Source organism: Aptenodytes patagonicus, chromosome 25 (assembly GCF_965638725.1).
Source record: "Aptenodytes patagonicus chromosome 25, bAptPat1.pri.cur, whole genome shotgun sequence".
Taxonomy (NCBI): Eukaryota; Metazoa; Chordata; class Aves; order Sphenisciformes; family Spheniscidae; genus Aptenodytes; species Aptenodytes patagonicus.
The window spans coordinates 1,778,462-1,803,535 of record NC_134973.1 but is presented as its reverse complement, the minus strand read 5'-3'; the positions used below and the strand labels follow the sequence as shown (position 1 = coordinate 1,803,535).

Here is a 25,074-nt window from a genome sequence, read left to right as displayed (position 1 = left end):
GTAGAGAGCCCTAAAGAGTAGCCCTAATAAAACTACCATTGTATGTAATTGCAAAAAAAAAAAAAAAAAAATTAAAGCTCATTCTGACAGCATCCAAGAAAATCAGTATATTAGTCCTGCTAGGTAGCTATGAGGTGACACCTTAAGGATCACTTTAAAACGACAGATCTTAAAACACTTCCAAAAAAAGAGCGCATTAATTCTCAATGGCAATCTACAGAATTTCAATTAGGAACACGGCTATCTCATTCCTAGTTAGTATCTTTCATACACAAGCCCCCAAAGCCCTTTTATTTAAAAGAACACTAATCTCCATTTCGCAGCTATTTGCGGTCATTCAGCCCAAGGCACAGAGCCTGAGCACCTTCTGGGAAGAGAACTAAGGTTTCTTCATTTTGTTAAAAGCGCTTGAACCTTCCCCACCTTGCCACTTCTCTTAAGCCACCACTAAATAAAAGTTTAAAAAAAAAAAAAAAGATCAACCACTAAAATTAAAGAAGATGGCTTAAGTTTGGGGGTTTTACTGTTTGCAACAGAGCCCAAAAGTCACATTATTTACTTCAGCACAAAGCTGTACTATGGGAAGCCACAGATTCTTTGTTCATGCCACACATTTTTCTTTTCAGAAATACTTATTTTTATAATTTCTGCCATAGCCAAATAAAATTGTTACTTATCCAAGCGGTTAAGAGGAAAGAAAAAAGACACCTCAGGCAATGTAAGGGCCACAGCGGGGTTACTGGGCATCCCCAGTCGCTGGTGTCTGCAATGCGACTTCTCAAGAAGCACACAAGACGTCCAGTGACAGTGCCCCCATTTTAATACTTATTAGTTAATACCCAGTACTAAATGCGACAACTTTAAATAGCAGAGTCCAGTAACTGAATTCAGTATGCAATTACAGAAACTGGATTTACAAAGCCATGCCTGTGCACCCAGGAAGCTTTGCAGTCTTGGCCGTTGCACGTTTTGCCGGCTCCCGTAACAGGTAAGAAAGGACCAGCAGTTCCTCCCACCCCAGCAGAGCTCCGCACAGAGTCTTCACAGGCAGAGCTACTTCCAAGTTATCAGGTAGGTCAGAGTAGGTATTAAGACAGGGACTAAAAAGCCCAAGAAATAACCATTGCGGTGCAGACGTTTGCCCGCAAGGCACAGAATGGAACCCACCAACCTGGCTTCTGATGGCTGTAACTAAGCCCTTACCACCAGCAGCTCCCACAGTAAGCAGGAAACCAATGGAAAAAGGTTTAAAGTTCGATTTGTTACCTTCCTTCATGTTCGCAAATCGCTCCTTCAGTTGGTGATCCACCTCAGGACCAAAGGCAAAATTATTCACAAAAATAACACTGCAAGATAACGGTCTAGTTAATGAACAGGGACAGGCAAATGGCACCCAAGTATACACACACAACCACCCCCCACAACCACAAGTCACAGTCACTTGTAGCCTTTACAGCCACTTATGAAACTGAAAAACGCTGCTTGTCCCTGACTATACAGCTACTTCCATCTCACCAAATGCTTTCTTCTTGCATAGTGACACAAAACAGTACCTTACCTTCAGCATTCACAGACACTGCCCACATAATTACATTTAAAAAATTTTAAAGGCGTCCTGCTCTAACAGTTCCTCTCAGCATACAGGTGAGTTTTGCACTGTAAGTTTCAACATAAAAACAACATGCAAAACGTTTTCACCCCTCTGCCATGGTGAGATCAAACACCAACAGAGCAACTACCAACACACTTACAGTAGTTAATCCACACAGGAAAAGCAATACTCCAACACAACAGACACACATTTCATCCCATTATTTCTTCACGTACATTTAAAATATTACAGCAAAACATCAAAATATATTTCCTCTTCTAGCTCTAAATTCCCCTGTAACGCAAAAAGAAAGTTGACATCACTCAGCACGTTTTCCCTGTCCTAAACCCAGCACTTCACCCTAACCCACAACAGAGGGTTTGCATCTTTCTTTCTGGGTTAGGAAATCCAATGAGGGGGTTTTGTTCCTGAAAAAAAGAACAGTCATATGGAAACAAAGAAACCTGCACATAGGTAGAATCACACAGATGATAAAAATCTTTGTGAAAGAAACAGAACACGTCACAGATTAAAAAAGAAATACCCCTTTATTTTTAAGAGCCTGGGCCTGGTCTAATTGTCCCTGGTGCCCGCTTCCTACCAGCTTGCAACAAGAGTCCTCAACATCTCTTGGAAGCCGTTGAGCACCCTGCACGCATAAACTGTGAAAGCCATTCTGGCATATTGTTTCAACATGAAGAACTGATTTCTTTGCAAGAGGTCTGTTTGAAAACTCCCCTCCTAGTGCCTCCACACATGAAACATGTTCAACAAGGACACTGAGTTTAAGAGCAGCAGCCAAAGCTATTAAAAACCACGGATGAAAAAAAATTTTTTTTTTCCTTTGGTGTATAAATAAAGTTATTCTTGCTACGCCTTGCTCTTGGAAATTTGGGAAACCCTGCCTGGCAAGTAAGGCTAGCAGGGGTTTCTTCCTCCTCCTTCCCACCGTGTGCCAAAAAAGAGGCCTTGCAAAAGAGCCAAGCATATTAATGGGACTAGAAAACATCCAGGAAAGGAAGGGAAAAAGACATAGCTTGCCAGATGTATTTTTTTTAGTGTTCATTCTGGCACAATATTTTGTATGCACATGACAAATGCACAAGAGCCCCCAGTCCACCTTGACTTCAGCCCTCTTTTCAGCACGTATTGCTAAACCACAAGTACAGTTATTAACAGGAATACTGCGTGCTGCACAGCTTGCTTACATGTCAGCACTCAACCACGTAGAACCGTGTTCTGGTACAAATGCGCCCTTTCCTTCAGAGCCTGGCCGCCGGTCCACGCTCACAGGAAGGGCGACACTTCAACTTACTCTCTAAGATTGGATGGCTCCAATGCGAATTCATCAGACAATCTGCAGTCTCATCAGATAGAGCAGACACTGAACAGTTGGCACACTCGGAACAAACACAAACACCTAACAGTTGTGAGCAAAAAGCTGCTGCTTTTGAATTTCTGTATCAGAGAGCAAGGTGGCTGTGGATCAGCAGGCATACAATTAGCTGCATACCATACAAAATAAACATCTACCAGCATTTCTGCATGGAGTTAGATGTACTTCAGCTAAAAAATTGAAAAAAAAAAAAAATTAAATTTGTTCCAAGGAAAGTTGCACAGACAGCAGAGGAGTGTGCATTTGGAATAGAAAGCAACAAAGGAAAACCCCACTGTGCTGCAAGGCTGGGACAAGTCTGTCCACAAATTAAAAGGCACATCCAGAAGTTTAACTGAGGTACATAATAATGCAAAAGTCAGCCTGGCAGACGCCTTCTTGATGCAGTGCTCTTAAAACAGTGTCTTGGAAGCAATCCCTAAATTGCCACAACGCTGAAGACTTTCAGAGAGTCCTCTTTGACAACTCTCTTCCATTCCCCCACATAACAGGATGGCCCAGAAGGTCTTGGAAGCAATCCCTAAATTGCCACAACGCTGAAGACTTTCAGAGAGTCCTCTTTGACAACTCTCTTCCATTCCCCCACATAACAGGATGGCCCAGAAGGTCATATAAAAATAAAGACTTTTTTTTCTGTCCATAAGGCTGAAAGAATGCAAAGCCTTTAAAAATACAGAAGAACATTTTATTGCTTTTAACAAATTTACTCCCTTTTTGCTACCATCAAAAAGGAGTCTAACCCTCTGTACAGATCTTCACAGAAATAAATCTTCAAGACAATCAGCTTAAACTAATTCCCAATTTAAGTTGGAACAGACTCACTTGGGTCTTTTGCCTTTTTTTTTTTTCCCCACATGGAAAGTGAGCCTAGCTGTATGCACCAATAGCCAAGATAACTAGTGTTTTGCCAGAATCACTGAGATGAACTACAAGGATATGCAAAACAAACAGAGGTTTATACTTCTCTGTATAACCAGAATTTATCTTGGATACACCCTTGTATGTAATATCACGGGACATGCATTTAAACCCATTCTTCTAGTCAGAAAACAGGATCTAAAGAGGCCAGTATAAAAGTTGGCAGACAGACTTTTGGTGTTTGCTACAGAAATTCTATATAAAAAGCTGTCCAGCCTCCCAATTTCCATTATACAAACTCCCAAACATTCAGTTCATAAAGCAGCATTCAACTGCTGTACTGTACCTTGTGTTTGCAATTCTCTCTCTCCATTCTTCTGAGAGGAAGTCACCTCTTTCCAGCTTAAAAAAAGACAAAGAACACAAAAAACCACACACACACACAAGAGTTAACATTGTTCCTTTCTGCTCCGTATCCCTTTTCCTTTGGAGAAGGCCAAACATGCTGTACCAACTCAGTGATATTACCACAAATAAGGCCAAATGAAGTCTCTAGGAAATACCGAGCAGACAAAGCACCCAGAGCTCAGCAGCTGGCTCTGCCCATTCCTCGGGTCCCAGAGGTGCCTCCCTCTCTGCTCCCACCCTCAGCTGCTCTCCTGCCATGGGATGAACGGGGAAGGGTCTCCGGGTATCACCAATGCCCTATGAAGACTGTGCTCCATGGAGAAGCCAGCAGTGCCGTACAACACCCGTACCAGAAATGATCAGCGAATGCCTCCTCAAGTCCCCACTGGCCCCCATGGTTCGGTCAGCCCCTCTTAGCAGAGGAGGAACCGGAGCAAAGAGATTTGGCACAGCGCTTGCTGGAAACACTGGCTCGTAATTCAGGCTCTTGTTGCAACGAACAGACAAGCATCCGATTTTTCTGTGGTACTAAATACAAATCTTGAATGCTTCTAACACTTTCAAGTTGGAAATCAAGTAACATAAAGGCCTTATTTGAAAATAATTACAGATATGACTTCAGTGACTTATATAGTACCTTTCTGATGAAACCACATCAAGTCCCAGGTTAATACCCACAACTACATAGCTTTTCCACAGATTAACGTTTTCTCAGTCATGCTTTTGAAATGAGAGGAATTTATGGGCCATGCTGGTTTGCTGTGCCACAAGTAAGGCAGAAGGAGGGTTGGGGAAGGAAGATAAGAGAAGGAGAGAAAAAATACTATGCAACTATATAATTAATGATGATGACACACTTTGAAGGGGCAAGTAAGATGATGGCTTATATCAGAACCTCAGGAACATGAAAGCAATGACAGTGACTGCTTAGCATCCTTTTTCTGCATATATTCCTTTGTATGGAAAGAAGTTAGCATTTCACGTGCCAGCACTTATTTTCATTTAGTGACAACTCAAACAGAAGTGCCTCCACTGCAATGCAGACACACTCAAGCTACTTCCAAACCTCACTAGCTAAGCCAGGACACCTGCCTCAGCGAAGCACCAGAGCCTGGTGTCTTCCACCGTAGCTTTCTCTTCCCAGCAGAGCAGCCTGACACCACTCAGAGCCACAGAAGGGATGACAAACGGAGGTAAACCTGTCTGAACCATTGTGAAGGACAAAGCCACAGTTGCCAACAAGAGTGGGTCTGCTTCTCGGGATTAAAGGAGGGGGAAAAAAAAAGAAAAGAGAAGTCCAAATGCCCTGCTGCTACACACTGCGCAAGAGGGCTGAGAAAAGCGAACATGGAGGGTTCTTGGGCAAGAGATCAAGAACTTTGCAAAGAGCCTTAAGTGTTAGAAACTAAACGTGCTGAAAACAGCAAGTTAGAATAACTAAACTTAGTCAGAATTATCTGTTCTGCCAAACAGCTAGGCTGAAATAAGACTTTAAAACAGAATTACTACCTCTATTCTGACACGTGCTGGGAAGGGATGCATGTTTTGATAACCCCCCTATAGTAAAGACAAAGCATACGTTGGAGACTGAACTCAGAGATCCAACCTAACAACATACTACTAGGCATTTTCAAAATCCAAAGCAGAAACTCAATGCAACATCAGAACAGTTCTAAAGAGCACCGAGTTTTTCTCACCTCGTATATGGAAACATTTTTTCTGGGGCTCTATATGCCCTATTTGTGACTGGAGACCATCTCTAGATTATTAAGAGAGAATTTTGTCTCAAAGTCTTACCTGTTCTTGTAGTAAATAGTTTCATGGTTGAGTAACCAATACACAGTAGAAGAAAACCCACATGCAAGGCAACTATATTTATTTTACAACAATTTTTGCAAGTCAGCTTCTATATTGCAGTCCTCACACCACACAGTTTCTAATGCCCACATGAGGTTTTCATACACTAACAGGAGAAAGAAAAACGTTTGAAAAAATAAGGAAGCATGATTATAAAGCCATAGTCTAGCAAGAGAACAAAGAATCAGCGTAACATGAAGCTATTTTGAAATACTAAGCTTCATATAAAGCTCTTGAAATCTAACCTAAGTGGCTATTATACTTTATTTGGATCCAGTTCCACTATATGTTTGTCCTGCCTCTGTGGTTAGGAAGAGCGCAGTTATAACCAAAATCTCCATGCTTTAACCTGATAACACACATGGGGGCTGAACACTTTTTTCCCCCTGTCTAATTTTGCAAAATATAGCCACGTTACAATTCAAATGAACCACAGCCCTGTTTAAACCCATCTATTTTTGTATTGTAATGCTACCTAGCTCATACTTAGCCAATAGTTGAGGGAAAAATCTCACCAGGAAAAATACTGGAGTACAGAAATAACCAGATGGTCAACTGTCGTTGGGAGAAAATTGGTTATTTTTTCCCCTCTGGAAGCAAGACAGTGATTCCTGGATCAGCGGTCTGCTACATTCAAAACGGAGTAGAAGAGCTATCTGATTGACTACTCCTGGCAACCAGTTTCTTCACCTACTGCACTTGGGGAGCAGTGATCAATAAATGATGGCCTAAAAGGAGGTAAGTAGGGCCTTCCCCATCAACTGACACAGGGGATTCAACAAAATCCCCCCAAAATCCCAGTCAACTCTGTGGTTTACAGTAATTTTGAGAGCGAAACAAGAACTGGTAAGGAAACTCCAGCTAACTCACTCCTGGCCAAGGGCTGCAGTAGCTAAACCAGTAGAAGAACATGGTCCGCTATGGTCATGTAAGGGAAGGCGGCACACCAGTGCAAAGCAGCGGTGACAGCTACGGGGATGCACTCAATCTCTTCCCACCAGTGTCCCCACCCCTATCGTGTTCCTCCTCTCTCTGCAAAACTTAATCTCCTTAGTGAATAATGAATGGAAGGGACCATCTGTAATGCAGATTTTTTCATCTGATTAGACAATGCAGGAGACATGCTTTATCTAAAAGGATAATTAGCTCAGTGAAATCCGCTTCAGAGAGCTGCCAGCCTGCATTGTTTCTAAATTTAGAAGCCAAAACAGGTTTTTATTTAGGTTTTTCAAACAGATAAATTTGCTCTACAGAGACTGCAGAAATATGCTCAACGGCATCCGATTCCTGTAACTCTTCCTGTAACTCGAAGAAAACCGGCAGGTCACTGCCCGGGGGAAGCAACAAGAGGTACACTCCAGCGGCTGTGCATTCATCACGTAGCAGAGCAACAGTTTATGAAGGTCAAGCCCCTCTGCCGCGGAGGAGGGCTTCATTCTCGCCCCAGCACTGTGCTGGGAGTCTCTCTGGTAACGCTCTGTTTGACCGGCTACACAAAGCCATAAATTCACACGCAGAATGCCTCATTCCAGCAGCCTCCATGCAAACACTTGGCTCACAAAAACCAGTCATTTCTGCCTGGAAAAGTACACATGGTTATTTTTAGGTTCCTGTTCTTTTTAAAAATAACTGGAGGCATGATTCCAAACCTCCAAAATGTGGCATCATTTCAAAGCCACAGGGGACGTTTGGAGGGCTTTTCAAATACCAAAACATCAAGTTTCCCGCTGAAATAGGGCATTCAAAAATATCTGGGACAAACAGATATCTTGCCATTTCCTCAGCTGCAGTGTACTGTTAAGCAATGGAAGTTTTTAAGTACAGGTGATGTCAGCTATCCCCACAAACCAGCAGCTGGTATCAGGCAACAAGAGACAATGAAACTCCTACACAAACCACCCTGCTTTTGCTCAGGATGGAGATTTCCAGGAAAACAAGCCAGACAGGGCACCCCAAACTCAATCAGAGACAAGCCTGCAAGTTTACAGATGCCAGGCTTCCACTGATTTATGCACAAAAAAAAATCACCTCTAACCCACGGGGCTGAACCACAGAGCATCTTCTGGGGTTTCCTCTGAGCAGACAGCATGTGCGTCAGAGATGTCCATCCAGCCAAAATCCCAGCCTTTAACAACGCTGACCTGTGTTCTCCCGTGCTTATTTTGAATACTTGTAGATGATTTCCACCTACTGCTAAAACAAGCTTTTATGGAGCAGAGGAAGGTATTAGGTTATAACAACCCTAAGTAAACAAAAACAAAACAAATCCTTGTCTTCAGCAGGTCCAATGTGCGACTGCAGCTACCGCCAACTTCACTTGCAGAGACCTGCTCTAACCTATGACTGGAAGAAGACCTTCCCCTAGCAGAAGAGTACAACAGGTAGCAGGCACTGAGGACACACTGAAAACTTTCTTCAAGGGTACCCCAGGAAGACCACTTAAGCACTATCTGCTACATGGCAATCTCAGCATTGTGCCCTAGATACCTGGAGATGGCTCTGATTTTGAGGCCACATGAGGACATTTACAGTTAGAAACCATGAAAACCCATCTGCCTCTTAATTGCAATACCGCTTTTTAATTTGATGACTGCAGACGTGCAGAAATTCCCCAAGAAAGACTCGCTAATTACCTAGGCCTGATGACCTTAGAAAAAGTCTCCTGTTTCCTTCAGACAACAGTTTTCTTGAAAAGAATGGCGTAAGGCTAATCTTGGAAACTTCTCAGTTCCATGGGAAGAGAAACAAGAAGATAAAAGGAGTTGAAACAAAGTGAGATGTGTTGGAAGTGGAACATTCTAGTCCAAAAAGCTGAAGCAGCTGATGATGATGAAACAAGCCCTAGAAGTATGCATTCCCTCCGAATGCAAAAGAGAAGACTAGCAAAGAATATGATTATCCCTAACTGATCAGGAGTTAGACATCAACAACCATACAACCATAGCACAGGGATGTAGATATTTATAGCAAGTTGAAACACATCAGTTGAATATAAAAACTAAGAAAGATTCTTATCAGAAAGTGTTACTCTTGGGGTTTTTTTTTCCCCAATTAGAATCATGAGATTGAACAGCTCGTCATTTAAAATGAAACTCAGTTCATTTAACAGGATTATGAGATACAACTACCTACAATAGCTGGAGATCAGGAGACTTACAAGCCAACGTATGATGAGCAACCTTTCTCCCACTCCTCTCATGCCCCAAATGGATCTTCCCACTCTAAAGCTGCAGCAATGACCCACTACTAGCAGCTGTAGCTCTGCAGAAGCCGTAGGCATCCAATGTGCCTCAGGACACTTTTCCACTAGCTACTGGAGAAGTTTAATGTGCAATCATCATCTGAAAGTGACTACACAATGATGTTTTGTTTTACTGAAAAGATCTGCATATATGTGACTGCGTATTTTGTATGGAACCATTTCTCAAAAGAGACTTTTTTCTGATTGTGGATAAAATAGAATGGAAATATACCTGGACAATCAAGGTTTATTTTAAATGTTGTCACTGGACCTTGCTCATCAGAAGTCATGGGTCCAAGCTCAGAACTTCCAGCAGTAACAAGAATATTCCGGTGGGGAAGGCGAGGAAGTGAATCTGATGGTTGCAGAGCTGGTAAGGGCAATCAATTGTTGCCTCACCAAAACACTGCTAGCTAAAAGACAAGACTTAAGACAAGCAGATGATCACTTTTCAGTGAGAAATCAAAAATCCATTTGTATTGGAAACCTATAATTGTACGAGGCTCTTGGCTGTTAAAAAAACCACAACCCTGCAGGCCCAAGTCCAGGATTTATTGCTGCCTTATGTACCACAGTTTTTACTTTTACAGCAAGGCAGCTGTTACGTGCATGAAGTCAAAACCACGATCCACATTATTCAGACAAAGCTGCAGGTGGGATCTGAGAATTCTTCCCACTGAACTTCTGCCAAGCTTCCCTCCTCCAACACTTTATTCTTCTCAAAATATTTATTTTTCATATCACTGTCTAAAACATTAGAGTGGAATTCACAAGTTAAGCTCTGCTGACGACAGACTATTTCAATTTGTGGTTATTTTGTCTCCAACATTTGGAATTTTGGGACCCCACTAAGCATTTTGCAGGGACAAAGTTGCTTTCCAGAAAGATAAAGATACCAGGCTTTTAATTCCATGCCTTCCAGTGTCTTCTAGCTGCATTATGAGACAAGTTTGCTCTCTGTTTAACGATAGTCACCTATAGAAGATGCTGTCTAAGGAGCTACTAAAGAAAATATACTGTTTGGCAAAAAAACGCAATGTAAGCCTAGGATGTCTGATGAAGCAATAAAAACTAAATAAAATCTGCCCTGTGTGTCTACATATAAAAGAACAAAATCTATCTTCAAGCATCACTACGACAAGGTGATAGGAAACCAACTTCCCTTAAGACAAGAAGTGCTGCAAGTGTTCAACTCTTCCCAGAAAAGCAGACTGCATACTCAAGAGAAATTTTACTCTGAACACTTTTCAGAAAACAGTTATAAAAGCCAAAGAACCTAGCAAAAAATAAGTAGCTTTGTTTCAATATAGTACCAGACTCTGTCACTTGGAATGCACAATATGGAAATGCTCGCTGCCTACGGCAATCAATATGCTTTCAATATTTTAGTCCAAGTTCCTATCCTATTCTTTAAATTACACAGCTCATAAGCAGAGTATCTTCAGTAACAATTCCTTTCATGTAATGCCAGCTGGGTGACACAATGGAAAAATGCCATATGGCCACTTCATGAAAAGTAAAGCATTCACAGTGTTTCCACAGCAGGAAAGAGTTAGCAGCCTGATATCAATCCTGCTACAAACTAGTCCCACAGCAGGCCCAACATCCCTCTGAAGAAAATCATGCTATGCAGTAAAGGCATTTCAGGAAGAAAGTGCACAGAGGCAGGTGGCACTATCACCTTCTCCAGCCTGCTTCCCGAAGGGAGAGTTGTAGCATCCTTCGTTACAAGATAAGCCCTCTAAAGAGCACCAGGAATCCCAGCAGACACAGAAAATTGGGAAATAAAGGCTGGCCATCTACGACCTGCCATTTGATCCCACACTGCTGGAACGCCGAAAGCCACGTGGTTCAAACCATTCCAGTAACATAGCAATAATGGCTCTGTACAAAAGGAAAATGAAGTAGCTCCCCAAACCCTTGCTTGCACTTCAACTGCAGTACAACATTGCTAGCTGCAACTTCTGAGCAGGAAAGAGTGACCCAGCTTCTCTGGGCAAGTAGGGAACAACCCTGATATATCCAGCTTCTTCCTCGACCATAGGAAAGTGGTAGGAGAAGCATAAATACATGTATTTTCAAAACTCCCAGTGGGTTCCTACTGTACTATGATTACATACATTTCCTCACTGGAAAGTGATTAACTAGGGAGCAGATTTTCTTAATGACATTTAAGAAGGGGGGGAAAAGGAAAAGGGGAAGGAATGACAAATGACAAGTGTATGATTCTGCACGTGCTTCACATTATCATTACAGAGTGGAAAACACACCCACAATCATTAAGTAACATTCGGAGGAAGGAGAAAGCTATTTCAACATGTGTCCCTACCCCCAAGCAGAGATACCCTGTGATGACCCATTTACTCCTCCTGCTCTAGGTCCACCCTCAGAGCATCTAATTCCAATCCTTTCCAAATCAGATCTAACCACCCACCATCCTTCCTGAGCCCACAACCCATGCCTTACCTCCAACTACAAACCATCTATCCTGTTAATTGGTCCTGGAGTTTTCTGCTCTAATCTCACAGTGCTGGCATTCATCCAGAACATCAACCCCATGCTCCCAATGTTGAAACCCCTGCCATCCCATCCCCTCCACCACCCGTCCCAGGTGACCACACCTTCACCTGCCCGCAGAACCAAAGCTTTAGCTTCTGTTTCTAGCAGGAGGTTTCAGAAACCCAAGGAGGAGCTGCCATTTTCAGTAGTCTACCCAGCAGAACCCCCACACCAGGGGCGGGGGGGAAAGGATTAAAAGGAGATTTAATACAAACAGAAGACACATGACAGCCCCAGTTAAAATAACAACTTTTTAGAAGAATAAATCTTCCAAGAGCTTCTGAAAAGACCTGAAAGTGCTCCCAATAACACCATACCACATGTCAAGCAAGACAAAGAGAGGGGCCTGGGAGGATGTCTTGGAGAGCACCATCCTCAGAATCAAGATAAAAGCCAGGAAGCAGATATGACTCATACTGCTGCTTGGCTGGTGAAAGGCTGAAGAGGACTTTGCAAATTCTGTACATCAGCATGGATCATAAAGTTTTTCAGCTGAATTTCACTCACTGTGTATTCTGCATGTTTTTTCCCATACCATTTCATCCACTTTCTGAACTCTCTGTCCATCGTCTAGAAGAGGGAAGAAAAACAAAACCACCTATTAGGACATCTTGTGTTACCAGCTACATCACAGTAAAAGGAGATGCAGCTCTGACAGTGTTCATTGACCCCCAAAACTTCTTCTTTGGTTGGTTTGGGGTTTTTTTTGCCATTAACACTCAAAGGATAGGCAGACAGACAACTACTGTAGTTTAATTTCCTTAAAAAAACCCCTTTGCTTCACCAGGGCCAGGTCAAAGCTGGCATCTTCTCCCCTCCCCCCTTTTCATCAAAGTTACGTTATAAGCAAGGCAATCTGAGTTGACACTGCTCAGCACTAAAAATGGCGCAACCTTAAGTAGCTACTGCGTTGTGGTACATAATCCCACAGCAAGCAGGAGGCACTGAATGTGGCCCAGTCTAAGCCCAGATAGCAAAGGAATAAACAGGATAAAGACAGGTCCGCTAGGGTGAATGAGAAAGCAGAAAGCAGCATGCAAAGCATTGCAACAGCAAACGGAAGGAGCATCGCACTTGCCAGAGCAACCAGGAGGAATGCTTCAAACTACATCCAAACAGACCAGGGCTGCAGACGGATGGAAGGCTGCTACTACCTAATCAGGCAGCTGGCACCGGTTTTCCATTGCCCAAATATAGGAGAAAGGAACCGAAAACCCCAGACATCAAGACAGCTTGGTGCCTTACAAATATGCATCTCCACATTTACAAAATCTTGTCCCCATCTATATAAATTGACAATATGCAGCACAGGTCATTACTTTAGAGTGACAGCGAGGGTCCAGCTAGACCTATACAACACATTTGAAAATGAAATTCAAGTGTCTTGGAAGACTGAAAAAAATCTCCTGATCTTTAGGATTTGACTCCACATATGGGAGGGCCCAAATTTGGAGGTAGCAGGGAAAGGAGATAAGGGAGAGAAGATAGCAGGAATTCTGGCTTCACTGACAACTTAGAGATGGTGGAGACCTCCATCAGCAGGTCAATAAAACAGTGTGTGTTGACAGATGTGTTTTAAAATTCTTTACGTTTCAAAAGCACTCCAAAGCTTAGTAGGATAACTCTCAAAAATCTTCAGTGTTTTCATAGGCTGTATGAACTTACAGTTTAATTTTTTTTTTTTGAAGACAACTTCACTAAAACATTTCCATAACATTCTTCCTCTTTAGCTCAAGCTTTTCAAAGTCATCTGCATTAATTATCATAGTAACCAGAGATGTGTTGCCACAGCCAATCTTAACTAGAAACTTAATCCAATCCCTTCCACAAATGTTTGTCAGAGATGGGGCAGAAAACCGGTCCATTACACACAGCACAAGGCAGATTAGCTGTACACAGGCAGCTTCACACATTCTGACACTGCAGCAGCCGTTTAGTTGTTAAATCTGACAGGACATCGTCTGTAACCAGAAGAATAATGCAGTATATTTCGTTCATCAAGTAATCTTATGAAATACTGGTGTACTCCTGAAACTGAAGGTACCCCATGAGTGAATACTCCTAATATTCAATTTGTGGGTAATTTTTTTGTTTGCTAACCATTTTCACTAAAGCCTTGTGCTTGCACAATGACAGGAAGGGGTATTAGTGAAAGTGAGAATTTAACTTTCCCCCTGTAACACTGATCTTTAAGTTTAATAGTAAACAGACGGGAGTCCAGGCCTTGCAAGTGACTCCCTGATGAAACCAGAACACTCACGCAGAGGGACTGCAAAGAGCACTCCAGTTGGAAATTTCCACTGGGTCATGGCAGGGGAAACAAAATGGATTTTTAGATCCTTGTCTGATCCTCTTCACCACTGTGTTTATGCATTTTTGCCCACACCACTGAAAAGGAGGATCAAGGCTATTTTTTTTTCCCCTCCCTTCATAAGGTGTAATTTTCTAGCCTGTACAGACTGAGTCAGCTTGTTTTAACAATATGGAGGGATAAGTTTCTGTTCAGTCTACTGAAGAAAGTAAACTTCTTATGGTAAGGCTTGACTAACCTTTATTGTTTGCCTGTAGCTCATTTGCCTTCCAGGTTTGCCTTGGAACTGATTATCTTTGTGTGTGGCACAGAATTAGAAGAAGTGTAAAGAAAATGGCCTGCCTGACTAAACATTATGGTTTTCTTATAATAAGACTTCATTTAGGTGCCTACTAAGCAGTTATTAACCAGATACCCGACACAGGCCTCATCAATTAGCCTACAACAGTTTAATAACTAAGCTGAACTTCATCTTTAGGACACCAAAAAGGGGCAACACTACCGTAAGCAGAAACATAGCCTTTAAAACGTTTAAGAACTGTTTGTTTGGTGAATTCATTCCTATATCTGCTTAATGCTGTGGTCTCTGGAAGCCCTGTATTAGAGCCATTTCAGACAAAGAATGACTGCAGGTGTTTAGGTGAAGCTTACACTGCACTTCCTTTTGAATAGGTCCTACGCCGTTACTGTTAAAACAGCTTTCCATCTCCGGGTCCTGAAATCACTTTCAGAAACATGCTAATGCTCCTTCTGTGCACTCCGCAAGCACTGCTAGCGAACACTAGACATACACTTCTTTCCCCAAGTATGCCGTGCTCCAGGTCTTACTGAGCCGAGAAGCAAAAGCAACTAGGACTGAAACCCTGCTTTTCTTCCTGCACAGCACTTAACAGTAATCCTGAACCACTGAGGTAGCCTTCAAATAAGGCATATACACACAACTCACTTCCAAAAAAAACTCACCTCAGCATATTTGGCTGGAATATCAGCTTTCTCCACACCATAGTGATGTTTGCAGTTTGTGGCTGCAGCCACTTGAAGCACCACCTGACCCACACCTGCAGGAAAGAAAAAGCAAACCCGAGAATAAGTTTCAGTAGAAAACCACTGCAGGGGGAGATAAGAGCTTTTAGAGCAAAGGCCAACAGGAAAAATGCAGGTAATCTGTGGGACTAGGCTTCAGGGTACAACTTCAACTCCCAGTTGTGTCTGACAGTTCCCATATGAACTCTGCCTATCTCTCAGTTGAAAAGCAGATTCAAGGCAACGTGCATTACTAAAGCAAGTCCCATTTCTCTACAAGATATGAAATACTAAGAACCTGTTTTTCAGTAAAAAGGCTTTACCATCCTAACTAGAAAGTAAGCAGTGCAATTTCACTTCTCTTACAGAAAAGAATTTCTCGCATTGTAGTTCTGAGGTTTACATTTTTCAATATATTGAGCACTTTTTCGGATAATAGCATAAGACTACAACATTTACAGCAACGTTTGTATTGATAATTATTAATAACTACTTTTATTAAATATTACAGGCTCATTTTTACAAATTCACAGATGCTTCAGAATAGCTGCATTTTAATCTTTTTGTCCACACATTTTATATGCATTCCATCAAATCTACAGGTTTTAATTAAATAGTGCATTACAATGTAAGTAATTGAACATACAGTTAGACAAACCCTGCCACATCCCAAAACAAACACTTGTTGGTCACATACCTACGCCATTAATTTAAAAGATTGGCTAAAACGTTTGTCATAGTCTAGCAATATTTATACTGGGTTTCACCATGAAATGCAGCACAAAGTCTGAGAACGTGTAAAGCTTATTTATACATGAGCTACTTTAGAAAATATTATAGGGTTCAACACTTAAAATTTCAGAAGCAACCACTACGCTGGCAAGACTAAGTATTACTTAAAAATGCATGAACTTCCCATCACTCCAAATTCTACTTGCGCCAGATGCTACCAGCAGTAATTAGCTGCCATTTCTACACCTTGCCTGAATGCATTCCCTCTCCCCCACCCCAGTTCATGTTAGAAAGAAAAAAGAAAAAAATATTCATTAGATTTCTCTCTGTATGAGCGACCCACATTTTGTACACACTAGAGCAACGTCATTCCACGTTTGTTAAAGCAGTCACTTAAGATTTTCTTACAACATCCAATATTCATCAATAGTACGTCGATGCATCACTTTTTGTCTATGACTAACAAAAAAAGCATTCTGGTCTCACCAGTGCACTTAATCATTCTGCAGATGACCACATGGGAAACAAGAGTGAATCTAAGAGGATAGCCCATTTGCACAGAAAACATATTGCTGTTTTCCATTTCATTGGCTGCCGGCAGGAAGCGGCACTGGTAATTGAAGGGGTGGAACTCCTGCATTTAAACCATTACCACTATAATGTTGTCTGGCACAATGAGAACTGTAGTGCTGACAGGGGGTTTTGTTGTTGGGGTTTTTTGGCTGGTTTTTGGGGTTTTTGCCAATTCCCATTTTGCATACACATGCATATTTTATACACAGGCAAATATGGATGTACAAATTTCTGCGGGGGGAGGACACGGACCAAAGATCTGAGGCAGAACTGTTTCACTGTTTCTTATTTATGAAAAGCAAGGAGGACAAAGACTAAAGGGACGATCAAGAACACGCTGCATTGTCAGATACCACATGATGCGGCATAAGAAGTTATTAATCTTGTCTTTCTTTGGCTTTTCTTTTTGCAAGAACTTAACTGTATTGTAATCTCAGTTTGCCTAATGATGATGCATACCTCCACAAATTCCTCCTGCAATGAGCCACATATTCCTGGCATCACACACAAAACTAACAAGAACAGCCACAGCATCCTGGCGGGGGTTTATCCCTGCTGTTCAGCCACTGCTGTATGCATGTAGTTATTGGAATGGCATTAAATTTCCTGACAGAAATAATATGCTATGACAGTGTTTTTGTTACACTGCGCTCAATCCTGCGTTGGTTACAATTTACAAAAAGTTCACTCCTTCACTACAAACTCAACAACTATGTTCTGGTTTTAATTGTTTCAGTGCTCCAAACGTTAAAAGTCAAAGGCTTCTGAATTTAAACCATTCCTTTCATACAGGCTTTTTAGACTGTAAATTTTTATACTCTTGGTCAATCTCCAAGATTAAAGCAGGAAGGTTAGCAATAAATGCCTGATTTTATTTCTGATGATAGCAAGTAAAAGTATCTAACATTTGAGCTTGTTACATAATCAGCAGCACTACAGGACTTCAGATATGATCTTCTTTAACCTTCCCGAACAAACAATCGTGAGCATCTATGGCAATTTTTTTCTTCCAGATGGAAAACAGTTTGTCAGATCTGATACCCTTCTAAATGTCACATCTGAACATAAGTCATTCAAACAGGAAATTTCAGACATAAGTCCCACCGAGGCAGGAAGCGCAAGGTAAAAAAAAAAAAAAAAGAAAAAAAATAGAAAAAAATCACTGAAGATCCCTGACTGGAGATGTATTGAGTTTTGGGGGGGAAATGGCAGTCCTGCTGTACTTAAATTTAAAATATATTCAGTTTTTAACAACTGAATGTATTTTAAAATATTTTTCCCCAGAAGTTCTGTATCATACCAGCAACAAAACCAAAACATATTTCCTTTAAAACTTTACAACCCATCCAGTAAAAGGGGAAATTCTTATTATTCTTTTCCTGCTCTGAACCAGATTTTAGCCACAAAAAGAACATCATCTTCTTACTCAGTATATCTCTTCCACATGTGTTTGAGTCATATCTGGTTTCTTTAGCAACTAGAAACATCTATTTCCTTTTAAAACTCTAACCTGTTCATGAGATGCAGTTGTAGGCTGTAAGCTAGATTTTGTGGGGTCTTACAAGGCAGCTGTTAAAACTAACTATAAAGTCTTTTTTGACACACTGAAAAGTGTGTCAGAGGAAAAGAACTGCTTAATTTTCAGATTCCACACCAAGTGTTTCACGCTGGCATGGGAAGGGTCAAGCAATCACATTTTCAGATATGAAGGGCATAAACTGAATCCACTGAAAACAGATGAACCCTTAGAAATGGAACTGCTATTGTTATCTTTCAAGCATAATTTTTAATATTGTTTCTTCTTTGTAAGTGTATCCGCCAATAGCAACAGAAACCAAGAGTTTCCTGTAACAAGGGTTTATTGCATTTGTAGGCCGACATTTCACTAACACCACAGGGAAGAATGTCTGGGATGTCTGTTTGGTCTATTTAATCTTGTCATAAAAAGCAGGAGCATCATTGGGGATTATCTAGAAAAGGTGCTTATCCTGTAACACAATCCTTAGTCCTGGTTTACTTCCCAAATATAAACGTCACTTTTTTTTTTTCTTTAAAGAAAGGAAAAAACAACGAGCAAAAAGAGAAAAAGAAAACCCACTGAAGTTACTGGTCACTTACCACTGCCCAAGTCAACAAACAAATCATCCTCTGTCATTTTAATTTCATCTATCATTTGGGCCACTAAGTCAAAGGAAGTTTCTCCATAAACCTCTGGGGAAAAGGGCTCATAGTTGTTAAGTTTCTCTGGATCAGTCACCGAGTGGTTATACACTTGCTGCAGGATGTGCCGGAGGAGCCCGTTGGAGGGACGAGTGTTCAGTTTCATCGGTTGGGTGGTTCCCTTCCACTAAAGGTAAAGAGCAGGAAGAAGATATGAACCCAACGTGAGGACAAGTAAACGTCACCAAAACAAGGCTGCATTGGCATAACATAGAAATGAGAGAAATTCCCCTCCCATCCCCTCTCTCACAAGCTGGTCTGCAGGTGCTCTGCAAAGATAAAAACAGTGAACGATACTAAAGAAATCACGCAACACCGACTGCTCTATACTTCGTCTCACCTCAACTAATAGGTAATTTCAAATATGCCTGCTGGAAATAGGTGGTAAAGGGGAAATTAAAGAGATGTAAAAATCAATAGGCAATGTAAAGCTTAATACTGAATATAGTTGGAGTAGGTGTAAAAGTTTGTTCGCTCATTTTTTATTTACTGATCACCACTGAACTGATGTTGACTGTACTGTCAACATAAGAGCAGTCTCATTTTCTTTCAGGAACTGTAGGATGGGAGGGATCATATGTACTCAAACAGGGAGTGGCAGGAGAGAGATGGAAATCAAGCTGCCTTTCTTCTTCAGAAAAAAAACCTGTCCTAAACATAAAAGTTGCTACATTTTAAAAATGTTTACCTCTCCCTTTGATAAGGAAAGACAAACAAAAAAAGGACAACTCCAGGATCCCTCCTAAACATTCCTCTGTTTCAGATTCAGATGGCAAGAAGAAAATGAAACCAATTAGGTTTGCCATTTCAGACAGCAACTGCAAATGCTGAATAGCTTCAAATTTTTAGCTATTAACTGACATACATATGAAGACACCTGAATTCAAACAAGCACAAGTTTTAGGGAGTTGTAGGCCCACAAAGTGAAGGAAAGCCTGGCAGAAAAGTCTTGTTGCCGTAATACTGCACACTTCAAATAATTCCCACAAGCACAGCAGAGAAAAAAAATCCACCTATACTTTCAAAATTAAACAGAATAGTAACATTAATTCATTGTTCATGTTTTACTTCCTCCAATTCAACCTTTTATAGGGGTAAGAAAACCAAAAAGCTTGTTAAATTGGTCTGAAGAGAGATTACATTCCAGTTTTGCCAGAGTGATCCAGCAGAACAGAGCAGCTGAACTGAGTGGCAAGCAAGGAAATTCCTAAGCCATGGATCATTTGCACAATACACAGGAGAGTTCATATGGATTATTTAAGTACCCATAAGCCACAGATTTCCCCATGCAAAAGTAAATCTATATGATAAATCCCCGTGAAACATCTACACACTAAATGCAGAGAAACTTTTTCTTCCCCCTAAAGGTAACTCAGCTATTTCAAAGTGCCAAAACAATGGCGCCAGAAGTGCGCACTAAAGAGTAATAGCTTACAAATCTGCAGTTTGGGCAGAAAAAAGTGGGGTTTTTTTCTTTTCCTCCTATAAGAATGTCCCTCCAATACTAACTCCTTGACTGCCCAGGTGTGATCAAGGAAATAAGGTTTAATATCGGACTAACTCACTCCCCAAAAGAATGGAAGTGCTGAATACTGGTGATGCACCTGGACTAACACATATAATCCAGCGCTAAGTCAGTCACCGCTTTCCTGGGTATTATTCACTATATGTGAATTCAAACCAGCTAGATAAACATCATGGCGCGTAACAAAGGTAAATACATACCAACTGATGAATGCTATCAATGGCTCGGTTGTACTTGTCACAAAGCCTCTGCATGCTTTCAAAGCTACGTGGGGAGAAAGAACGCAGGGTCAATTAAAAACAGAGAGCTCTAAAAAGCAGGTTTGCAGGTACAACCTTGCGCTTTTTTGTCATCATACATACTGTAAGTAGGTGGCTATTTAGGGTTTGTTTCTTGCAGAACACGTAATTACACACACAGCTTTAGGACTTTGTATACAGTTTCCTTTAAAAAAATTCCCCAGTAGACCAGGAGTACATCACAAATAATATTAGCTTCTTTAATTAATGGAAAAAGGACTGAACTCAAAGTATGACTTACTAGAAAGTTCTGTATTCTCATAGCCCATTACTTCTTTTCCATATTCTCAGCTGCACAGAAATTTACAGAAATCTGTAAATTTTTCTCCTTTGTTCCATCATCTCTCCATGATAATCAGTCCTGAGACAAGTAGATACTTTTCTAGAAATTAACTCTGGGACTGAAAATGCAGACAGACCCAGGACACAATCTAAAATTTCACCCATCAGAAAAGCATACTGATTGCTTCATGGGTTGGTTGGGATTACAGTCAATTCAGGCAGATGCCTTAATGACAGAAGCTGAGAGGATTAAATAAATTCATCTCAGGCCAGGGAAGAAAAGATATTACTAGGAACATCATCCGCTATGTAATCAGACCCACAAAGCAGCAGCAAAAAAAAAACAATCCATGGGGTTACAGGAGTAAGATAATTAAATCATGGCCACCCCCAAATCAGGAAGGGGGCGGGGGGACCAGGGGACATCAGAGGAAGTGGCTCTTCAGTCTCTTGTGATCCTCATTACCACTACGCTGGCTAGGACACCTCTCCGAGGAGTACTGCTGACTTCCACTTCGAGCTTTCAACTGCCCATGTTTATTTCCACATTAAGACAAAGCAAGAGGCTGAAATGGGTTTTTGTCTGCACAGCACGTGCATTTCTATAATCCACTGCTTTTTATTCACATCCATGCGTCATTATCTGCTACAAGTAATTTTTCTGACAGATTTTTTCAAAGGAATTAAAAAGACTAAAATCATTACCAAAATTACAGGTTTATGACTTCCTTGAAAAGCTGCAGAAAGGTAAGCGGGGTGTGACTTTTGGGAACAGATGGGTTTCTCTTTTATTCGGTATTGCTGCCGACCACACGTGCCCAGTGAGGATGCCAGAACTACAAAAGTTACAGCATTGCAGTCACTGCGAGTAATTCACAAATCCAAATTAATGAATTTGATGACAAGGAATGCTCGACCCCGATTTCTCCTTTTGAATTTTTCAGGAGGAAGAGAGGGACCAACAAGTCTTGCAATGAAACAATTACAATGAAATTAAGAGAGGAGGAAGCAATACCTTAAAGCACATCACGATGCAAGTATCTGGTGCTCAGGACAATAGCCAGTGATTAGAGCAATGCAGTTCCATCTGTAAACCTCATTCTAAAAGTTTAGTCATGCTGTGGACTTGAACAAATTCAGTCTTTGCCATGAAAGCAGCTAAGGAGGTTTCTGTAAACTGCACTTGAGGGTCATCTCTTTTTCCAGTCTCAGTACAGCCAAGTCAACACACAGAACCTCAGACCTCTCCACGGATATACCACAGGTCAGAATCTGCCTCTCCCGGCCTCAAGATGAATGCCACATACTATACATTCATTTTAAGCTGTTTGTGGAATAGGTATTCACATGTAACTACAAGCATCTTAAAATTACTTCTAACTGCCCAGAAGAGCGGTATGAGTATTTTACCTTTTAATTTAGCCCCCCGCCCAAACAGCATCCCGCTTGCACTGAATCCTACCCAGAGAAGGGATGGGGAAGGTTAACCTCCCACAGTCACAGCAGGCAGAGGACATGGCGCTGACAGACAGCTCTGGCTTGCCACTTTCTAAACAGGAATTCTTAGTTACTACAAAAGTAGAAACCTCAGTGCCATTCAGATTCCTAACACTGGACGCAGTCCAACAGCGCAAATACCGATCATTGTTTCGGAGTGAGTAATTCCAATGTACACCAGAGCTCAACTTTCTGCTGTGTGGAGTTTCCAATTATGTCCTTAATCCAACAGCCTTTGCCAATATTTCTGTTACACATTTCCTACCAAAATAACACTGCAGAGTCTGAAGCCAGTTCTAAAAGAAAACTTCAGTTCATAGTGTCTAAGAATAACCAGTTACAAACTGATTCACTATAAACCATACTGGCCTGTCCTCCTGGTGGGAAAAAAAAATATTCCTCTCACCTTTTTGTATCATAGTCAATTAAAACATAGTTTTCCATAGCAAGCTTGAGATCTGGGATTTCTTCACAGACCCACCTGGAAAGAGAGAAGAAGTAACGAATAAAAACCATTCCAATTAAGTATAAGGCAGTCTGTCTCAATTCTAGACTGGCATTGCGGTATGTTAAGACAGAATACTGCAGCAGACCTGAAAGACCACAATATTGTTAGGAGTAAGGCAGACATCGCAAAATGCTAATTGGAAAGCTGCAATAGTTCGCGTTTGTATTGAATAAACAGTAAGGTGCCCATAGACATTGGCAGTAAAGTCTCTTGAAATGGCACAACTTCAAAATGAGGTGATAAATGTATTCAACGCATCTAAAAATACTCAAAGCCAGGGCTGATGCTAATCTAACATAAAATGTAATGCAGAAGTGCAATATTTCGAAAGAACGCTGATACTGTAACAAGCTTTGACAAAGCTGAATGTGAAGAAGACATTTCCTACAGCAGCCCAAAACAATGCCACCATCCATTCATTGCAAGGATATTCTCCTCTGTGTAGTGCTCTAAACTGCTCTTACACCTTACATGACCCAACCCAAAACAGATTTTCAAAAGTTATTTTGATAAAAGATCCCTTTTACATGCTGAGTTAACAAAGCCCCATATGTTGTTGCCATTAGAAATGGAAAGCGCACACCCACTTGCAATGCATCTGACAATGGCATCTCACAGAAGAGATCTTCACTCTTGGAACGTAGGAAGATTAATTCCTTTCAAGGACAACTTAAAAGCCACGTAAGCTTTGCACACACTTTCCTCCAAAAGCATCAAAATGGGAAAGCGCTATCATCAAAAAAACTCAGAGCATGTCATAGGATGAATTCCAATAGGAACAGCAGAGTTTCTTCTTCATGCACCTTGATGCATGCTTCACTATTAAAATGGTGAAGAAAAAAAAAACAACCCACGACTAGAGCTCCAACAGTTCTGGTTCCTTCTGGCTGATTCACCCTTATCAAATAAATATATAGGCAAGTAAAAAACAGAACTTCTGTATCTATGGCTGACTCTCTTCTGACTAATATCTCCCACCTCCCTAAAAACGTCAGGACTCTGATCTCTGCAAGTTTTTTTTTTCTCTTAGAACAGGGAAATGGACAGTCAACAGTTGTTGACCACTGGCTTGAAGAGATAAATACTTCTTTGCATTCTTTTACCCACCACTTTCATAACTGCATTGCGGTTACTTTGCAGAAGGCAGGCAAAGGCAGCACGAAAGCCTTCTAACACACTGTATTCACTGCAATCGTGCTTAAAACACAGTTGTGAAACATTACTTTGGCCCAACTGCTTTCTAACACAGTTTTCCCCTTGCCTTCAGCTAGTGTAGCACACAAAGCACTACCACCGATGACTCTGGCAATCACTTTCAGCACCACGTCTGTTTAAATCCCTTCAGAAAGGTTCTTCTCAGTAATCATACTGACAAATGATGCCACAAGTTCCCAAGGCACAGAATCTTATCAACATCAGTACAAGTAAACTGGAAGTAGCAGTGGCAGTGCATCTTGTGTCAAGGTTTTGTAGTTAGAAAAAGAAATTTCTTTAGAAGAAAAACTCTCAGCTGTAGCCCCTAGCCCCATTACACATTCTCTCCCACCACAGACCATGGGAAAATGCTATGATTTCATGTATATAAGTGACATGATCAACTCTACCATGCAAGCACTTAGCTCTCACTCTCACGCTGGGAGCAAACAAGGCTCACTACCTTTTCCTAGGCCATATGCAACTGACCAAATTTCAAGCTCAGGTGGCTATGCAAATAAAACACCGTTCTTTGTACTTCACTTGTATCTGCACCATCCAACCATTAAAACCTGCTGCAGATACAGCCCTCAGACGAGGGAAGCCTGTATGGTAAGGATCTAAAACAGTTAACAAGAGCAGCTTTTAAACAATCGAATGTGGATAACACATCAACATCCCTCAGGTGTTTGGGGAATTGGTGTTAGCATTTAATAAAAGTTGTTCTACAGCAAGTCACCTCCTAATCCTGCTGAAATAACAGCAAGCCATGTCATAACCACTGCCCGTGTTGGGAAATGCTCAGACTTCCTACTCTTCATATTTGTCTTTCACCTTTATCCTCCCATTTTCCCCACATTGATCCAACTTTATCAGCAGAATTAAGAGGAATGCTAATAGGGACATCATTCCCAAATAATGCAAATGCTAACAATGCTGCAACATCACAGCAACAAGGGGAAAGGGAGAGGGTGGGGAAGAGGATATGCAAGACCAGAAC

At 41.2% G+C, this 25,074-nt stretch overlaps 1 protein-coding gene across 2 annotated transcripts in view; it reads right to left on the bottom strand.

Annotated features, from left to right (window-relative positions):
• DOT1L (DOT1 like histone lysine methyltransferase) overlaps positions 1-25,074 on the bottom strand; it is a 69,832-nt gene that overhangs the window by 25,669 nt on the left and 19,089 nt on the right. For both annotated transcript variants that reach the window (XM_076359587.1, XM_076359586.1), the window contains exons 3-9: positions 22,779-22,853; positions 20,495-20,558; positions 18,668-18,896; positions 15,185-15,279; positions 12,418-12,480; positions 4,192-4,247; positions 1,267-1,346 (exon numbers count right to left, since the gene is read on the bottom strand). In XM_076359587.1, coding sequence (XP_076215702.1) covers positions 1,267-1,346; positions 4,192-4,247; positions 12,418-12,480; positions 15,185-15,279; positions 18,668-18,896; positions 20,495-20,558; positions 22,779-22,853 — 662 coding nt within the window. The remainder of the gene's footprint in view (positions 1-1,266; positions 1,347-4,191; positions 4,248-12,417; positions 12,481-15,184; positions 15,280-18,667; positions 18,897-20,494; positions 20,559-22,778; positions 22,854-25,074) is intronic.